Genomic DNA, 19685 nt, shown 5'->3' on the forward strand with positions numbered 1-19685 from the left:
GTATCGACAGGGAGCATGATATTTTTGTCAAGAAGGACTTGGGCGAACAAAAACATGACGGCCCTTCCAGCAGCGACGGGTCACAGCGCGAGTTCAGAAACAACAGCCCCGCCCCGCCTCGCGCTCCGGCCCCGCCCCGCCCCGTACTCGACCCGCCCCTTTTCTCCTCTGGCTCTTCCTTCGCCACTGAAGGCGGGGCCTGTCGCCCACGGGCGAAGTGCGGGGCTAAAGGAGGAACCTTTGGGGGGCGGATCCGGGAGAGTTCTGTCCAATCCCCGGCCCCGAAATCTCAGATCCGGAGGGGACGGGACGCACGGGGAAGTGGCCGCACTCAGCTTTGCCTAGAAATGCACAGCTTTGCATAACCAATACAGGCAGGCATTTAAAGGCGTCGTCGCCTCCACGAACCTTGTAGTTAACCCGGTGAGGACTCACCCTTTGCGATGAACCCTCTGATGCAGGCTCCTCTCCTCATCTCCCTAGGCTTGCTTCTCGCCGGCCCAGCGGCTGCTGCACGCGTCTTCTCGAACCGGGTGAGCATCCTATCCTTTAGGAGGCTGCTTCCAGCATCCCAGCCCAGCTCGGGATGTGCGGGCTGGGGTGGGATATGGGGGTGGCCTTTCCGGTCTCTAGAATTACTTCTTTTCAGCAGAGCCTCCCAAAGTCACTAACTGTGGGATTCTGAGTGGGTCCTTTGCTCTCTGCGGGTTTCAGTTTCCCCATCTGTACAGAGGGGTGGGCTGTAAGGCTTTGCTCTGCTCCAGACTGTTTTGGAAGGGTTAATCTCAGTCCCGTCTGTACTCCTGTCCTCTTTCCAAACGTCTGAGTGAAATTTTACGGAACTGCAAGACCAAGGCTCTAATCCCAGGCCCAGAGACGCAGCCCCGTTTACGTGCCCTCTCTTTTCCGCCATGAAAATGCCTGGAACCTTTTCCCTCCCCTCTGTACTGCTCTGAGGCGCTGCTCCTCCTCGTGGGTGGGTGGGTTTGAGAGGCTTTTCAGGCCAGAAGGTCCATTCTTGCTCCTCTGGCGACAAAGGTGCAGCCCTGCTCCTGGGTGTGAGGCATGCAGAGGCAACAGCCTACAAGCTTCTCCCTTATCTTCTCACGCACCCTGTGCTCCAGACCCTGGGAAAGGGGAAGTTCTGTCATTCTGAGAAGTAGAGAAGCCTAGTTCCATGGCCTCTTTGCTGCATACCTGGGGGCCAGACACTTGGTATCTCTGGCAGCAGTCAAAGAGAGAGGCCCAGCCTAGGTCCCCTCCTGCCAACCTCCTTGGAAATATTTGTCAGAGCCAGGAACAGGGCGGTGTGAGGGAAAGTGGGATAGGACTAGGAGGCTTGGCTTCTGATTCCTCCTCTGTCTCTAATCCATGGGAGTGGCATTTGGGTTCCTTAAGCCTTGGTCTCCTTATCTGTACAATGGGCTGGATAGTGCCAACCTGCCTTTCTTTGATGGTTGTGGGTGAGGGGAAATGCTTCCGTGGATGGAAAAGCTCTTATATCTTAAACTCATAAAGTGATAGAAGCCAGTGGGCTCGGCCTCACCCTGCCCCAGGGGCAAGGAGTCTATTTTGCCTATTGAATGGAGGAGCAAAGAACTCTTGGCCTTATTGGCCCGGAGGGTTCACAGTTAGTCCCTGAGTGTAGGTTGAGAATGTTCCTCTTGGCTCCAGGTCTGACCACTATGAGGTGGTGTGGCTAAGTCTGGAACCAGTCCTACATCCCCGCTCTCCTACACGTCTTGGCTCTGGATGCCGTCCCAGACCAGAGGGTCTTACGTTGACAGTTTTAGAGAGGCCATGAGACATCAGGGAGTTCACCCACCTTACCCAGCCCCATAGAGGATGGGGGACTCATCTGAGGTTACACAGCAAGGGGCACTTTCCATTCTTATCTGCTATCACCGGGTCTTCTCTGGGCTCATGTGATGCGGAACTTTACCCTGAAACCCTGGGCCACATGAAGGCTGTGGGGTGATAGTGAGTGTTTGAGCATCAGGAAACGGGCAGTTCCAGTTCCTCCAAAAGCATTAACCCGGTCTCATGCCCCTGGGCTGTGGTGATCCTTAGATAAAAGGGGAGAATGTCTAGCCCCAGGCTGGGTGCAAAATAGGTACTTAATAGACTCTCTGATAACTGTCTAATAGACTCTCTTATAGCTGTCTAATAGACTCTCTGATAACTGTCTAATGTCATTTATTGTGCACATACTGTGTGCTATGTGTTGAGCCAAGTGCTTTGCTCTTTATTTCCCTAATAAACGTTTTTAGGGGAGTAATTTTAGACTTACAGAAAAGTTGCAAAGACAGTACAGAGTTCCCACACACTCCTCACTCGGTTTCCCCTAATGTTAACATTTTGTATTACCATGGTACATTTGTCAAGACTGAGAAACCAGCTTAGGTACATGACCACTCGCTAAACTCTAGACTTTATTTGAATTCTACCAGTTTTCCCATTAACATCCTCTTTCTGTTCCAGGATCCAGTCTCGGGCACCACATTGCATGCGTTGTCCTGTCTCCCCAGTCTCCTCTGGTCTGTGACAGTTTCTCAGACTTGTGTTTTCATGGCCGTGACAGTGTCGAGGAGTTGTGACCTGTACTTTCTGTATACAAACTTCTCACTCTTACAGTAGCCCTGTGAGAAGATATAGTTATGCCCATTTAATATATGAGGAAATTGAGCCTCAAGAGGGGTCAACTGACGCATGCTCTCAGCTAGTGAGAGTGGCTGAGGTGTGGTTTTAATCCAGGTCTGTGATTTGGACGCATATTTCCGCCTCCACAGCTGTGCCTTTGCCCTCTGCTATACGTTGCCTCTTCCCACGTTAGCCTAGGCTGGGATGACAAGTATCTGGTGCCAGGCTTGCCCTTAGTGGGCATTGCTAACACATCATGCTTCCTTTTCCGGATGAGACTGGACTCAGCTGCAGAATTCACTGCGACAGAAGCCTCTAGTCAGCCATCGAGAAACCACCTTGTTAAGTCTCCCCAGAGCCTGAGGGCGGGAGGAATGGGGTACTCTGGACACTTCCTCCAGCCTGGAATCAATCCTCGCTGTGAATCAGGCTGCCTTGGAATTTGTGAAAGCAGCTCTAGAAGATGGCTAGTCCTCCTACCCATCCTCCAGCCCAACTCTTAATCCCAGGCATGCTTTCATTTGATAGTGGCCTTCTCATTGATCTCCCGTGTTCTAAACGTAACCCTCTGCAGTCCATTCTCAACCATAAACCAGAGCGTGGCCCTCTCCTGCAATGGCGTTCCATTGCACTTATAGGAAATCCAGCCTCCTGAGGATGACCTATGAGGTCTGGCAGGAATTAAATGACCCTGCCACCCCTCTAAGCTTACTTGGGTGCCTCATCCACTACATCTAGCCCACTGGCCTTGCAGGGCCCAGAGCAGCTGAGCATCTTCCCAGTGCGGGGCCTTTGCCCATGTTCCCTCTGCCTGGACATTCCTTCAGTACTTGCGTGGCTGACTCCTCATCCTGCAGGATTATAACTTCCTCATCACCCTATTTAAGTGAGTCTTGTTACTCTCAACACGACCCTCTGTTTGTTTCTTTTATGGCACCCAGAGATCATAGTGGGTAATAGTTATTTACATTGGACTGTAAGCTCCTCACCGAAGGGCAGGCACATTTCTAATTGTTTACCTCTGTGAACAGCCCTTGGCCCCGGGCCTGTGATCACTGTTTCATAAATATCTGCGCAATGAATGTTGAAGGAAACATTTGTTGGTACCTACCCTGTCTAAGGGGCTGTGGTCAATGCAGGCATGAATCAGGCCTTTCTTAGTCATGGCCCAATGCTTCATTCCAAGGGACAGAAGCCCATTTCAAGAAGCTCAAGTAAAGGGAAGTTTATTCCAGGTAATCTCGTGGAACTAATGGCAGGAAGTGGCGGCTGGGATGTCTAATGGCTATCATTTAGGGAGCCAGCTCATGCTTTGTGCCTGGCATTGTGTTATGAGCTTTACGTACATGCTCTCACCCTCGCACCAGGTCTGGGAGGAAAGTAGAAATGACTGCACTTAAAAGATGTGGAAGTTGCAGCTCCAAAGGGGAAACTGGCCTGTAGAGTCACATGATATGGTGGTCGAGCTATGATTTCAAGCCATGTCTAACTAAAGCCTTGATTTACCTATAGCTTAGTCTAAAACCATGCCCCTGGCTGTCCCCCCTCACTGCCTATTTAGATAGGGGGCCGGAGGCAGGGGGCGACTCTGTTCTCTTTTCCACAGACCAGCAGAGCCCTTAGTTCTTGTCCCTTTGGCTTGGTCATGAGTCTGGGTGTTCTGGCTCTGGCTTAAAGCTTATGACCCCATAACAGCTCAAAGCCCAAAGTCCTCTGAATGATTTTGCCTCTGTCTCACTTCCCAAATTGGAGGCAGGGAGAATCTGTCCACCTGGCCTGGGTTAAGTATTCTCTTTTGGCCCACCTACCCGTGGCTGTGTTGATGACGGGGGTCAACTTGGGGACGTGGTACTGGCAGGTTTTCCTTCTAAGATGGGATGTGTGTGGTGGGAATGTTGAAAGTCTCGCAGGTGGCCTTCAGGGGGCTGGGAAAGGTGTGAGTGGGTGGGCAGAGTCTGCATGGTATAGGAAGTGTTAAAGATCATAGACAGGGTTCTGTGGGAGTGGGGAGTCAGTGGTCATGTGTAGTTGGACGCGATGGTGGAATGAGGAATCAGGAGACCTCTTGGGGGATGTGGAGGAAGAGGAGGAGATATGGCTCAGCAGAGGGGAGGGGAAGGACGTGGGGTGTGGGACAGGGCAGGGCATGCGCAATGGGAGTTAAGAAAGCACTGGTTAGGGCTTCCCTGGTGGCGCAGTGGTTGAGAGTCTGCCTGCCGATGCAGGGGACACGGGTTCGTGCCTCGGTCTGGGAAGATCCCACATGCCGTGGAGCGGCTGGGCCCGTGAGCCATGGCCACTGAGCCTGCACGTCCGGAGCCTGTGCTCCGCAACGGGAGAGGCCACAACAGTGAGAGGCCTGCATACCGCAAAAAAAAAAAAAAAGAGGAAAAGAAAAAGAAAGCACTGGTTAGGATTGTGCAAGTTTGTTCACTAGGGATTGTTCATCAACAGATGGCCCACTGGGGATCTTTTCAGGTGTGTCCTAGTCCCTCCCTGGGCTTATTGTGCCTCCTTGAGGGTAGGGTGTTAGATGTTGTTATGTTTCCCACTGTGTTTTGTGTTCCCTATTGTTCCTGGCCCTGGATTGGGCCTGGGCTGTGACGTGAATAAGGTTCTGGGCATGGGCTGCCAAGCCGAATCCTCCAAAAGCCTCCCTCTAAGGAGATGCCAAGACTAGTTGGAGAGGAGTGGAGAGCAGGGAGGTGAGAGATCAGAGAAGGTATCTACCAAAGGTGGATATGGTTAGTCTCCTATTTTGAAGTTCAAGGTCTGTGATTCTGTGCTCCATAGTTCACGGCACACTTTTGGGAGATTGTCTTTTAGTTTAGTCCTGCCTATGGAATGGGTAGGACCGATGTTATTCCAGGTTTACGGATGTGGAGTTGCAGATGAAGCTCATAGAGGGCAGGTACCTCGCCGATGGGCACACTGTCAGTAAACTGCTCTGTTAATCCTTCTAACCTGTGACAGTTCCTTTTGTCAACTTTTCTTTTCTCTTCTTTTCTTGCTGCCTTATTGTCCTTAGCTCTCCCAGCTCAGTAGCTTTTCCTGGGATAACTGCGATGAGGGGAAGGACCCTGTGGTGATCAACAGCCTGACTGTGGAACCTGACCCCATTGTCATTCCTGGGAACATGACCGTCAGTGCTGAGGTCAGGACCACTGCGTACCTCAAAGATCCTCTGAAGGTGAGCTCAGGGGTGGGCAGGTTCAGGGAGGTGCTGGAGGGAAGGTGCTATGGGCCAGAGGGAGGGCCCTGAGGCATGTATGCTCAGGGAACTGAATAATTTTGGAATGCTGGAATCCCAGAGCAGCAAAAGCAGCATAGATTTGTTAAATGTCCTTTCGTAAGTTTATTTGCCTTTTGTGTTTTTGTTTAGGAATAACCAGTTCATTCATGCCTGTTGCCTGCTTTGGGGGTGGATATTTGCATGTTTTCATACAGAACAATAGAAACTTTCTGTGTATCCATTGCAACTCCATATATTGTAGTCCTTTCCTCACTGGTTTGCATTGCTACCTTTATACCATATTATTATTTTTTTAATATTTATTTGTTTATTTGGCTGCATCAGGTCTTAGTTGCGGCATGCGGGCTCTTCATTGCAGGGCACGGGGCTTCTCTCTAGTTGTGGCACGCGGGCTCCGGAACATGTGGGCTTAGTAGTTGTGATATACACTGTATTCTTGTATGCCTTCAGCCGGTCCTGGTGCAGATCTCTTCTGGCACCAGTTTCCTTTTGACTCTTTAAAAGGATTTCTGATTTGGAATCTGTGTACCTGAAACTACCCTTTGACTTGGTTAATCACAGCCCCTACCTCATACATTTCTCTGAGCGATTACTGAGTTAATAACATGGATAGTTCCTTGCACAGGGCCTGGCACACAAGACCAGCTCGGTACATGTTAGCCCTTGTTAATATTTCTGTTAGTATCAATCTCTTCCTGTGGCTTCTTTGACCCAGACAGAGTCCTGTACGTGCAAACAGCTCTCAGGCTTTGCTTTGCCCAGCACCTCTTCCCGAGTCTTCTCCAGGCTAGGTCACTGCATTTTCTTTAGCTGTTCTTCAAGTGATTTTCTACCAGGGTCACATTTCTACACTACCTCCACTGAGTCTGGAGCAAAGAGCTCTTTAGCGAGCTGGCCATCATGCTTGCTCTTCTGCCACTGCCATGCAAATCAGTTTCCAGGAACACTGATGCAGTACAACTGACTTGGAAGGAAAAAGCTGGTGAACTCGTTTTTCTCCCCCCAGCCTTTTTCTGGCTTCTTTGTAGGCCATTAAGATGGGTTCCCCCTCACCCATCTTCTATTATAGATCTTCCTCAACTTACGTCCCAGTGAACCTAGCATAAGTTGAAAAATCTCGTTAAGTCAAAAATGCATTTAATACACCTAACCTACGACACATCACAGCTTAGCCTCACCTACCTTAACCACACTCAAAACATGTACATTAGCCTACAGTTGGGCAGAATCATTTAACACAAAGCCTATTTTATGATAAGGTGTTGAATATTGAATACTGTACTGAAAGTGAAAACCAGAATGGTTGTCTGGGTACAGGATGGTTTAAGTTGTTTACCCTCGTGATTGCATGGCTGATTGCGAGCTGTGGCTTCCTGTCACTGCCCAGCATCACCAGAGAGAATGGAACTGCATATTGCTAGCCCTGAAAATGATCACAGTTCATAACAGGAAGTACAGTTTCTACTGAATGTGTATTGCTTCTGTACCATCGTAAAGTTGAAAAATTGTAAGTTGAACCATCGTCAGTCTGTACTTTATTACCTGTCCTAAATTTGGGCCGTTGAGCTTTTTAAAACTGGACTCAGATTCCCACTGCCCCTTCCCTTCCTCCTGCATTTCTCTTATGTATATAGTTTTGATTTGGTTCCTTTATCTCTTTAGGGTATGTGCATACTAGCTATTAAATGAAAGCCTCTCACCACTTGGGTAGGAGAAAAGATGATGAGTCTCCTTTTACAGATAAGGGACACTGAAGCTCAGAGAAGGATGCAACTTGCCCCAGGTCAGCATTCAAGGCTGGTGTCCTTATCTGTCTAATGTTTCCTATTCCTGAGCTCTTTCTGGCAGGGAGGTGGAATTAGTGCTTGGAGTTTTAGCAGGGGAGTATGCCAGGACTTTCCCCTTGACAGCAAAGAACCCCGCCCCCCAGGAGAGCTGCTAGGATGCAAGCACTGTATGAGCCTGAAGGGCTCTTAAGGTTAATGGCTTCTCTCCTTGTTACTGGGGCCCAGAGAGGAGTGACTGGTCCAGGCCACGCACCTGTTAGTGGCAAGAGAGAAACCTCCTCCTCTTCTGACCTTGTTGAAGTGAAATTTCTTCAATCAAAAGTCCCATCTGGGGCTTCCCTGGAGCCCGAGCTCTGCAACAAGAGAAGCCACCGCAGTGAGAAGCCCAGGCACTGCAACGAAGAGTAGCCCCCGCTCGCCGCAACTAGAGAAAGCCCACGCGCAGCAATGAAGACTCAACGCAGCCAAAAATAAATTAATTAAATAACAAAAAATTAAGAGGAAAAAAAAGTCCCATTTGGAACCTGGATGGACTTGATGCCACCTACAATTTTTAGAAGTTGGATTCGCCAGATTCTGTGAGCCATGGGCAAGGTTAGAGTCTGTCCAGGAACGCCTTTTTCTTTTGATGTGTTCCACAGGATTTGGCATAATTTAGAACTCCCTTCTTTGAGCTCTCAAGTTCCAGCCTCTGAGACCTTGGTTTCCCCATCCTCAGGAATCGTAAATTGCTACCACATTTGGCATGTACACTTATTTCAGGCTTTTAGACATGTAGCTTTCAGCCCTGATGGTTTACCTTTTTCTTCCCCTCTAAAGTCCTGTACCTGCAATGCCCCTGCCTGAGCCCTGTGATTGAGATATAACTGCCCCTTCCCTGATCTCATCAAAATGTCTCCCCTTCAAGTCAGTTGCCAACAGTGGGTCTTTTTTTTTTTTTAATTAATTTATTTTATATTTGGCTGCATTGGGTCTTTGTTGCTGTGTGTGGGCTTTCTCTAGTTGCGGCGAGCGGGGGCTACTCTTCGTTGCGGTGCATGTGCTTCTCATTGCAGTGGCTTCTCTTGTTGTGGAGCACAGGCTCTAGGAACGTGGGCTTCAATAGTTGTGGCATACAGGCTCAGTAGTTGTGGCTCGTGGGCTCTACAGCACAGGCTCAGTAGTTGTGGCGCACAGGCTTATTTGCCCCACGGCATGTGGGATCTTCCTGGACCAGGGCTCGAACCCGTGTCCCCTGCACTGGCAGGTGGATTCTTAACCACTACACCACCAAGGAAGCCCCTATCAGTGGGTCTTTATCTAGAGCCTTGTGTGCCTAGCCCTGAGCTAGAGGCCAAGAGAAAAGTCATTGTTTTCAACTTGCAAGAAACTTGGACTCTTAGGATGTCAGAACTGGTAGGTCTCTTCAAGATCATGAGATCCAAATACTCCATGGTCAAGATGGAGGAGCAGAGGCCTGAGGGGGGAAGGGACTTGCCCAAGCACCCTGGTGGGTACAGGGATCGTGATTCCATTACCCGTCAGTGCCTCTGTCTGTCTTGTGGAACCAGGTCCCATGACACAGGGGTTTATTTAGGTTGAGCTGTGGAGGTGCTAAGGTAGTCCTGGAGTAGAGGGATTGACGGTCCTTTATTACTCAGCTTTGCTTGAATTTTTTTTTTTTTTTTTTTTTTGCCCACGCGCACGTCTTGTGGGATCTTAGTTCCCCAACCAGGGCTTGAACTCGGGCCCATGGCAGTGAAAGCACAAAGTCCTAACCACTGGACCGCCCAGGGAACTCCCCCTGCTTGCTCTTCTGAGCCCTATGAACAAGTAGACTGAGAACAAGGACTGGAAAATCAGCCATGGTTTGTAATCCCCAAACGGCAGGCATGGCTGTTGCCTTAAGTTCGGGGTGCCCCCGCTGAGTACCTCCTGTGCTGTGCTTGTCCTGGCTGGGAGAGGCCTGGCTCCTGGTGGATGCAGCCCCACAGGCTTCCAGTGTGGTGGGAGGAGCCCAGGCAGGACTTGGTCCCCGCTGGTCCCCTCAGCTGGGTGTTCTTTCTTGTTCAGGGCAGAACTGGCTCAACCATTTTCATTGGGGTGTTAGCAAAACAAGGAGGGGTATGGAGGGGAGAAGTCCAGCAGGAAGTAATTTTTGGATTTCAGGCACTATGCTAAGTGTTTGACAGGCATTGTCTCACTCAGTGGGACCTTGTGAGAGAGGCAGACACTCTTAAAATATCCCATTTTGGAGATAAGGGAATGGAGACAGAAGAAATTCCGCAAGGGCACAAGAGTAGGAAGTGGCCGAAGTAGCATTCTACTCCAGGCCCTCAGCTCTTTCTAGGCAAAGGGGTTGAAGCAGGCTTGGCAGGAGAGGAGACAGGAGGGCTGGGAGGGGACCGTGCATGACTCGGGGTGGGGAATAACATGTGGGTCAGCAGAGTGGGATGAGGCAAATTTGAGTTTGTCCACTCAGGATACAGGCTGCGCGGACTTATCCCTTCCTCCTGGACCTGGATCCTGACACCTGGGGCAGTTGGAAGACTGAGTCCACAGCCCGGGGAGCCAGTCTGAGCCCAGCAGGCTCAAGGGGAATAGTGCCCATCCAGGATTTGTCTCTTAGAAACAAAAGCCCTGAATCAAGTGAGCTTGGGGGCTGGGATTCACAGAATGCTGTGATGTTACAGCCGAGAGTGGTTTCCTGCCATTACACCGACAGAGAATCAGACTTCCTCCTGCCCTTTCCCGACACTTTTCCCTGACACCTTTGGGGGGATACGATCATGGTCCCTAAGACACCACTCATTTGGCTCTCAGGCAGCTAATACTTAGTGAATGCTTAGCCCGTGCCATGCACAACTGGTCAGCCCCCACCTCCAGAACAGGAGCAGAATCGTGGCAGCATAGAGGTGTGAAGTACTCACAGGTCTCCCCATCCAGCTTCTCTCTGGGTGCAGGAGTCCTTTTGTAGCTTCCGCAACAGGGTCCAGGCAGCCCATCTCTTCTTCAGGTAGTTCCATCTGTTGTAACTTCACTATGATTGTTAAGATCTTCCTAATAGCAATCCCAGAATGATCCCTCTGTAAATTCCTATTGTTTTCAGTTCTGTCTTCTATGGCTGTACAGAGAAAATAGGATCCAAGAATAGCAGATGGGTATTCATCTTGGTAACCAACTCCAATCAGTTGGTGGTAGCTGCCTGAAGTCCTCTGAAGGAAAAGGTTCTGAAGCCAAGATTGGGCTGAGAAGGAAAGTCTAGAAGCAGTGCCACAGTTAGCCAATTAGCAGTTAGATGACAAGTGCATTTCAACTTCAACCAATGGGTAGTGACTCCCTAAAGAATTATAAGACTGTGGTTCAGTGCAGGGGGAAAAATGTTACATTTGATTATTAATGTCAGCCACGGGCACAGGAAAGGATAGTGTTGGAGCATGTGCCACAATACTGTCATTTCTCGATCAGAATATCTCCCAGATCCCATCCAATTAAAGACTCTGTTAAAATAAAAGGCTGACCTTTTAAAGAGGCGGAGGAACTGGTATGTTTGCCTTGGAATTTTACACTTTCTCCAACTCTCTCACCAGGTGGTACTAACTCTGGAGAAGGAAGTGGCTGGCTTTTGGGTCAAAGTCCCATGTGTGGAGCAACTTGGCAGCTGCACCTACGAGAACTTCTGTAATGTGCTTGAAGTGTTAACTCCCGATGAGAATCCCTGCCCAGAACCCCTGCACACCTATGGGCTTCCCTGTCACTGTCCCTTCAAACGAGTAAGTATAGGGAGGGGAGAGCATTCCCACCGTGACTAGAGTAGAGACATGGGGTTTGGAGACATTCTCTTGCAGACCTGGATGTCTGTGGGTGTAAATTGATATGATCTATCCTGAATCACTTATCTTTTGGGGGCCTCGGTTTATCCAACTGTGAATGGGAGACCTGAAGCTCGATCTGACCTCTGGTGTCCTTTTGCTGTCACATTCTGTGCTCTGCCTGGCTCTTAGGAGGGTGGGAGGAGGGGCGGTTTGCAGCTGCATTCCTAGAGGTCACTCCAGGAGAGAGTCCCATCTGTAGGTTCTCACTGACCTGTGGTCCACTGCCTTTCCCACAGGGTACCTACTCACTTCCCAAGTCTGACTTCTTCCTGCCTGACCTGGAGCTGCCCAGCTGGCTCAGCAGTGGGAACTACCGCTCGAAGATCACCATAAGCATCAACGGGGAGCATCTGGGCTGTGTCAAAATCTCCGCCTCCCTAAAGAGCAAATAAGGTGGCACCTGCCACAGCAGAATGAAGGGGATGTAGGAAGGCATCCTCTTCTTCTGTCTTACGTTGGCCAAGGCCAGATTCTACTCTCTGTCCTTTCTCAAGCCCCTTTCTACAATGATGACACTCTCCCGCTGAAAGTCATTTTATGCCACCTACAAAATTTTTAGGTGTGGGCCAGCAGCCCTAACCTAAAGGAGAATGAGCCTCGTGGTTTTTTTGTTTGTTTTTTTGCTTTTTTGTTTTGCGGTACACAGGCCTCTCATTGTTGTGGCCTCTCCCGTTGCGGAGCACAGGCTCCGGACGCGCAGGCTCAGCGGCCATAGCTCACGGGCCCAGCCGCTCTGCATGTGGGATCTTCCCGGACTGGGGCACGAACCTGTATCCCCTGCATTGGCAGGCGGACTCTCAACCATTGCGCCACCAGGAAAGCCCCGAGCCTGGTGGTTTTTGACAGCCCAGGACATCTACTGGGCTGGCCACTGCATTTTCCTCCTCACCCCCATGGCTTTCTCTCTAAGAGCTCAACTCATTTTCTAAATGGTCAAGGAAGGGGGCTAACACATTTTGTGACCCCACGTTCAGGCTGACCCAGTCTTGGTCTCCTGAAGTACCTTTATGATTTTTCTCATTGATTTTTTGTGTGCATCGCTGACCTAAAAGCAGAGGGAGAGTACTAACAGTTTTCATTTTACTCCCACCCCCCTCTTACAACGAAGGGTCTGAAGGAGTCAATCTCAGTCTGTTCCTCCATTAACGTCTATGATTTAGTATTCTTTTCTAGACTTGCCCAGTTAACAGTGGGGCACAGTGTATCCTGGAGAGGCAGGGCATGTGATGGGAGAGATATCTGAGAATGCTCTGTGTTTAAGATAGTCTGCGAACTCAGGTACCTGCAGGGCAAAGCGCAAGACATCAGTACGTGATGAGACCACAAGGAACATGTTGTTTGCCAGCACATGTTCCATTTTTTCCTTTGTATAACATAACTGATCTGAGGCAGCTGCTGCCCAGTCTCGAGCTGGGGGTATAATCAGGGATGTGGGGAGTGGGGTGAGTTGGGAAGGGCACATCTGGTCCGTAGGGACAGCTGCTATCTAGCTATAGCTAGTGAGTACCACAGGAGAGTATGGGCCCAGCATTGCCAAATATTCTCAATTTCTTTTTCACTCGAGAAGCCAGAAATCCAGACTTTTATATGAAATCAATTTTTAAATATTGGCAACGAATTATTTTTTTAAATACTGAGCAGGCAAAAGGGGCCAAACAGACTTGTCACTGGGGAAATCTGGTTGGCTCATGGGTGGCCAGTTCGTGGCCTTGGATATAAGAACATGCATGCCTTGTCCTTTTAACCTTGAGACAACTCCTCCACCACTGTGTCTCCCTCCATCGGGTCAAAGCCATAGTGCCTGACCCTAGAATGCTCCTCCAGTGCTGGGGGAGTGGAGGCGGCCTCAGAGCTGTGAGCTCAGGGATCACGAGGCTGCCTGCCCTGGCCTTGGAGCACTGTCAGGGTGAGTGGGGCAGAGGCTGAACAGGCGGACCCACCAGCAGCCACTCTGTGGAGCAGGGATCCAGCGAAGAGAGGTGGACTCATGTCACGTGCCTGGCTTTGTTCACTGTCCTGTCCTCTCATGACAACTTAATCACCCATGACCAGCCCCGGGTTCTGGGCTCACATGAAGGCTAGAATTGTAATAAATCTTTTTAACTTGAGGAGAATTCCTCCTTTGTTGTGGCTGCATATTTTCTCATTGATCACATCTCAGGATTTTTTTCTTTTTCTTTTTTAAACATCTCTACTGGAGTATAATTGCTTTCCAATGGTGTGTTAGTTTCTGCTTTATAACAAAGTGAATCAATTATACATATGTTCCCATATCTCTTCCCTCTTGCGTCTCCCTCCCTCCCACCCCCCCTATCCCACCCCTCTAGGTGGTCACAAAGCACGGAGCTGATCTCCCTGTGCTGTGCAGCTGCTTCCCACTAGCTATCTATTTTACATTTGGTAGAGTATATATGTCCATGCCACTCTCTTACTTCGTCCCAGCTTACCCTTCCCTCTCCCTGTGTCCTCAAGTCCATTCTCTACGTCTGCGTCTTTATCCCTGTCCTGCCCCTAGGTTCTTCAGAACCTTTTTTTTTTTTTAGATTCCATATATATGTGTTAGCATATGGTATTTGTTTTTCTCTTTCTGACTGACTTCACTGTATGACAGACTCTAGGTCCATCTACCTCACTACAAATAACTCAATTTCGTTTCTTTTTATGGCTGAGTAATATTCCATTGTATATATGTGCTACATCTTCTTTATCCATTCATCTGTTGATGGACACTTAGGTTGCTTCCATGTCCTGGCGATTGTAAATAGAGCTGCAATGAACATTGTGGTACATGTCTGTTTTTGAATTTTGGTTTTCTCAGGGTATATGCCCAGTAGTGGGATTGCTGTGTTGTATGGTAGTTCTATTTTTAGTTTTTAAAGGAACTTCCTTACTGTTCTCCATAGTGGCTGTGTCAATTTACATTCTCACCAACAGTGCAAGAGGGTTCCCTTTTCTCCACACCCTCTCCAGCATTTATTGTTTGTAGATTTTTTGATGATGCCCATTCTGACTGGAGTGACATCTCGGGATTTCTGCAGCTTGTTTTCTGGGCTGTTTCTGCCAGAAGAGTTTGTGGCAGTGGGACAGGTGAGCTGAGGTGATGCCAGGGACTGACTCTTCTGTTTCTGTCTCCTGTGCTGCTTGTTATCTCAGCTTCATTCTGTCTCATCACCATCCAGCTTCCTTGGTTGTTTTTTTGCCTTCCCATCGCACTGTGACCTCTCCAGCCCTTTTTTTCCCCCTCCTGGATCTTTGAGTTGAGCCTTATTCTCCCAGTTGCATCCTTGCACGGAAGGAAGCTCGATAGTTCGGTTAGTCTTTGTGTGCCATGCCATGCTCTCGGCTCAGATGCTCCTCCAAGTCTTGGTGGGGGGCAGTGAGAGGTTGTGTGGGGAGATGGTGAGAATCTCAAATCACAGGGAAAAGTGAACTTTTTAATAAATGGTGCTGAGCCAAATGGAAAGCCATTTGGAGAAAGTTGAAATTAGATCTATACTTAATGCCGTATGCAAGAATAAACTCCAAGTGAATCCAGGGTCTAAGTGTTAAAAATGAAACCATACAGATACTAAAAGGAAACATGGGTGAAACATCCAGAGGCAATAAAGACTGATACATTTGACTACATATGAAAAAAAAATGCTTGGCAAGAAACACCAGTCAAAAGACTGGAAGAAAATATTTACAGCACATATCATAGACAAAAGGTTAATAATATTCCTACTATAAAGAATTGTCGGGGCTTCCCTGGTGGCGCAGTGGTTGAGAATCTGCCTGCTAATGCAGGGGACACGGGTTCAAGCCCTGGTCTGGGAAGATCCCACGTGCCGCGGAACAACTAGGCCCGTGAGCCACAACTACTGAGTCTGTGCATCTGGAGCCTGTGCTCCGCAACAGGAGAGGCCGCGATAGCGAGAGGCCCGCGCGCCGCGATGAAGAGTGGCCCCTGCTTGCCACAACTAGAGAAAGCCCTCGCACAGAAACGAAGACCCAACACAGCAAAAATAAATAAATAAACTCCTACCCCCTCCCCCCCCAAAAAAAGAATTGTCAAGGGATCAAAAACCTGATAGAAAAACTGGGAAAAGAATTGAACAGACAAACTCTCACACAAAGGTATAAAAATGACCCTTAAACATGAAAAAAAATGTTGAAACTCACTTCAAGATCAGAAAAATGTAAATTGAAACAATATTGACATAACATTTGTCATTTCTTGGGTTGGTAAAAAATAAGTACACCACCACAACCCACCAGGCAAGGCTGTGTGGAAACAGGTCCTCTCATACACAGCTGGTAGGAATGCAAACTGATTCAGTCCTTGAGGGGAATTTGTCAGTGTTACTTGTCATGTAAGGAAAGAGTGTAAGAAAAATAGACGTGTGTCTGCTCATTTGTACATAAGGAAAAATGAGCCAGGAACTAATGAATTGCTTATTTACAGAGAGTGGAAAGAAGAGGGAAATGATAACAGTTTATAAAGGATGAAGAGGATGGGATGCTTCTGAGTATATCTTTGTTTGTATCTGACTCTTAGAACCATATAATGTTTCTGATTCCCAAATCATGATTAAAATCAACCAGGAGATAAGAGAAATTTAACATGGAATACAAACTAACAAAACCTATTTCAAATGAAAACCCATTTCAAATAATTCAACCACACTGAAGTGGGTGGGGAAAAAATAAAATTACAGTATTTTGATGGGGTACTATAAAGCAACAGAAAAAAGGAACTGCACACAAATACTGAATGTACTCTAATTAGTCAATTAGTTTTTTCACAGGAGTAGCAGTTAGCAATTTTGAAAGTATTTCATGTGTATATTAGGATTGAGAAAATGAATAAGTATATTATGGACACTGAGAGCATAGGGGCATATTGAAAGGACACAGGAATCAACCTGAGCTCTCAGTGGCCAAATCTTGGACAACTTGAGCAAGAAAAGAAATATTGACAGTAATGGGTTATAATCCATTGAATAAACATCCTTGTGTCCCTACACAACAGAATCCCAATTAAATGTAGAAGAAATGGCAAAAATGGGAAAAAAAAACAACGTCATTAGGCAAATGCCATTTTAAGAATTGTTGCAGACAAGAAACATCTATGTGTGCTAAAATTATTGGATAAACGTATGATGAGAAACAGGATTTTGCATGGTCTCAAGATATCTCCTTACAGGATACAATTACAAAGGGGAAAAATATAGTGGAGAAATCTGGCAGACACCACTTAACCAACTGATCAAATTTAACATCACCAGTAAGACATACTGACATTGTGCACTTCCCAATATGGTACACTGATAAAGGACAGTGACACTTCTCTGGTATTGTCCAAAACGTATAATCTCAATTTCATCCCAAGAAAGAGCACACATGGAGAACAGTATGGAGGTTCCTTAAAGAACTACAAATAGAACTACCATATGACCCAGCAATCCCACCACTGGGCATATACCCTGAGAAAACCATAATTCAAAGAGAGTCATGTACCAAAATGTTCATTGCAGCTCTATTTACAATAGCCCGGAGATGGAAACAACCTAAGTGTCCATCATCGGATGAATGGATAAAGAAGATGTGGCACATATATACAATGGAATATTACTCAGCCATAAAAAGAAACGCAATTGAGCTTTTGTAGTGAGGTGGATAGACCTAGAGTCTGTCATACAGAGTGAAGTAAGTCAGAAAGAGAAAGACAAATATCATATGCTAACACATATATATGGAATTTAAGAAAAAAAATGTCATGAAGAACCTAGGGGTAAGACAGGAATAAAGCCACAGACCTACTAGAGAATGGACTTGAGGATATGGGGAGGGGGAAGGGTAAGCTGTGACAAAGCGAGAGAGAGGCATGGACATATATACACTACCAAACGTAAGGTAGATAGCTAGTGGGAAGCAGCCGCATGGCATAGGGATATCGGCTCAGTGCTTTGTGACCACCTGGAGGGGTGGGATAGGGAGGGAGGGAGGGAGGGAGACGCAAGAGGGAGGAGATATGGGGATATATGTATATGTATAGCTGATTCACTTTGTTATAAAGCAGAAACTAACACACCATTGTAAAGCAATTATACTCCAATAAAGATGTAAAAAAAAAAAAAAGAAAGATCACACAAACCTAAATTGAGAAACAATACAAAATAACTGGCTAGTTGTCTTCAAAAGCATCAGGGCCATGAACAGTAAGGGAAGACTGAGGAACAGTCACACATTAGAAGAGAATATAGAAATTGTGAGAACTTGGATTGGATGTTGGATTAGAAAAAGGACCAGAAATAGGATTTCACCAGTGTTAATTACTTAGTTTTGATCACTGTGCTCTGTTTGGGTAAGATGTTAACATTATTGAAAGCTAGGTGAAGGGTATATGGGGACTCTATTATTTTTGCCACTTTAAAGTTTTTTCAAAATAAAAAGTTGTAGGGAAGCAAGAAGAACTACAATCCTGCAGACTGTGGAACAAAAACCACATTCACAGAAAGGTAGACAAGATGAAAAGGCAGAGGGCTATGTACCAGATGAAGGAACAAGATAAAATCCCAGAAAAACAACTACATGAAGTAGAGATAGGCAACCTTCCAGAAAAAGAATTCAGAATAATGATAGTGAAGATGATCCAGGACCTCAGAAAAGGAATGGAGGCAAAGGTCGAGAAGATACAAGAAATGTTTAACAAAGACCTAGAAGAATTAAAGAACAAACAAACAGAGATGAACAATACAATAACTGAAATGAAAAATACACTACAAGGAATCAATAGCAGAATAACTGAGGCAGAAAAACACATAAGTGACCGGGAAGACAGAATGGTGGAATTCACTGCTGCGGAACAGAATAAAGAAAAAAGAACGAAAAGAAATGAAGACAGCCTAAGAGACCTCTGGGACAATATTAAACACAGCAACATTCGCATTACAGGGGTCCCAGAAGGAGAAGAGAGAGAGAAAGGACCAGAGAAAATATTTGAAGAGATTATAGTCAAAAACTTCCTTAACATGGGAAAGGAAATAGCCACCCAAGTCCAGGAAGCACAGAGAGTCTCATACAGGATAAACCCAAGGAGAAACATGCTGAGACACATAGTAATCAAATTGGCAAAAATTAAAGGCAAAGAAAAATTATTGAAAGCAGCAAGGGAAAAACGACAAATAACATACAAGGGAACTCCCATAAGGTTAACAGCTGATTTCTCAGCAGAAACTCTACAAGCCAGAAGGGAGTGGCATGATATACTTAAAGTGATGAAAGGGAAGAACCTACAACCAAGATTACCCTACCCGTCGAGGATCTCATTCAGATTCCATGGAGAAATCAAAAGCTTTACAGACAAGCAAAAGCTAAGAGAATTCAGCACCACCAAACCAGCTCTACAACAAACGCTAAACGAACTTCTCTAAGTGGAAAACACAAGAGAAGAAAAGGACCTATAAAAACAAACCCAAAACAATTAAGAAAATGGCCATAGGAACATACATATCGATAATTACCTTAAATGTGAATGGATTAAATGCTCCAACCAAAAGACACAGGCTTGCTGAATGGATACAAAAACAAGACCCATCTATATGCTGTCTACAAGACACCCACTTCAGGCCTAGGGACACATACAGACTGAAAGTGAGGGGATGAAAAAAGATATTCCATGCAAATGGAAATCAAAAGAAAGCTGGAGTAGTAGCTATAGTCATATCAGACAAAATAGACTTTAAAATAAAGAAGGTTACAAGAGACAAGGAAGAACACTACATAATGATCAAGGGATCAATCCAAGAAGAAGATATAACAACTATAAAAATATATGCACCCAACATAGAAGTACCTCAATACATAAGGCAACTGCTAACAACTATAAAAGAGGAAATTGACAGTAACACAATAATAGTGGGAGACTTTAACTCCTTACTTACACCAATGGACAGATCATCCAAAATGAAAATAAATAAGGAAACAGAAGCTTTAAATGACACAATAGACCAGATAGATTTAATTGATATTTATAGGACATTCCATCCAAAAACAGCAGATTACGCTTTCTTGTCAAGTGCGCACAGAACATTCTCCAGGATAGATCACATCTTGGGTCACAAATCAAGCCTCAGTAAATTTAAGAAAACTGAAATCATATCAAGCATC

General features: G+C 46.7%; 2 protein-coding genes across 2 annotated transcripts in view; one reads left to right on the forward strand and one right to left on the reverse strand.

Annotated features, from left to right (window-relative positions):
- The window catches only part of CCDC69 (coiled-coil domain containing 69), a 70030-nt gene extending 59262 nt beyond the window's left edge, over positions 1-10768 (reverse strand). The window contains exon 1 of the mRNA XM_060296512.1: positions 10590-10768. Within this exon, the coding sequence (XP_060152495.1) occupies positions 10590-10685 (96 nt within the window). The 5' untranslated portion in view covers positions 10686-10768. The remainder of the gene's footprint in view (positions 1-10589) is intronic.
- GM2A (ganglioside GM2 activator) lies at positions 280-14044 on the forward strand. Its single transcript, XM_030834167.3, has 4 exons — positions 280-533; positions 5669-5830; positions 11250-11432; positions 11771-14044. Exons 1-4 carry the CDS (start codon positions 444-446, stop codon positions 11924-11926), a joined length of 591 nt encoding a protein of 196 aa, XP_030690027.1. The 5' UTR covers positions 280-443; the 3' UTR covers positions 11927-14044.
- The last annotated feature ends 5641 nt before the right edge of the window (positions 14045-19685 follow it).

This window comes from Globicephala melas, chromosome 3, assembly GCF_963455315.2.
Source record: "Globicephala melas chromosome 3, mGloMel1.2, whole genome shotgun sequence".
NCBI lineage: Eukaryota > Metazoa > Chordata > Mammalia > Artiodactyla > Delphinidae > Globicephala > Globicephala melas.

What these genes read in the sequence shown, in the direction of transcription:
- GM2A (XM_030834167.3), top strand. Translation starts at nt 444, where the DNA reads ATGAACCCTCTGATGCAGGCTCCTCTCCTCATCTCCCTAGGCTTGCTT. An exon ending in CACGCGTCTTCTCGAACCGG is followed by an intron (nt 534 to 5,668) that starts GTGAGCATCCTA and finishes TATTGTCCTTAG; the next exon opens with CTCTCCCAGCTCAGTAGCTT. An exon ending in GTCACTGTCCCTTCAAACGA is followed by an intron (nt 11,433 to 11,770) that starts GTAAGTATAGGG and finishes CCTTTCCCACAG; the next exon opens with GGTACCTACTCACTTCCCAA.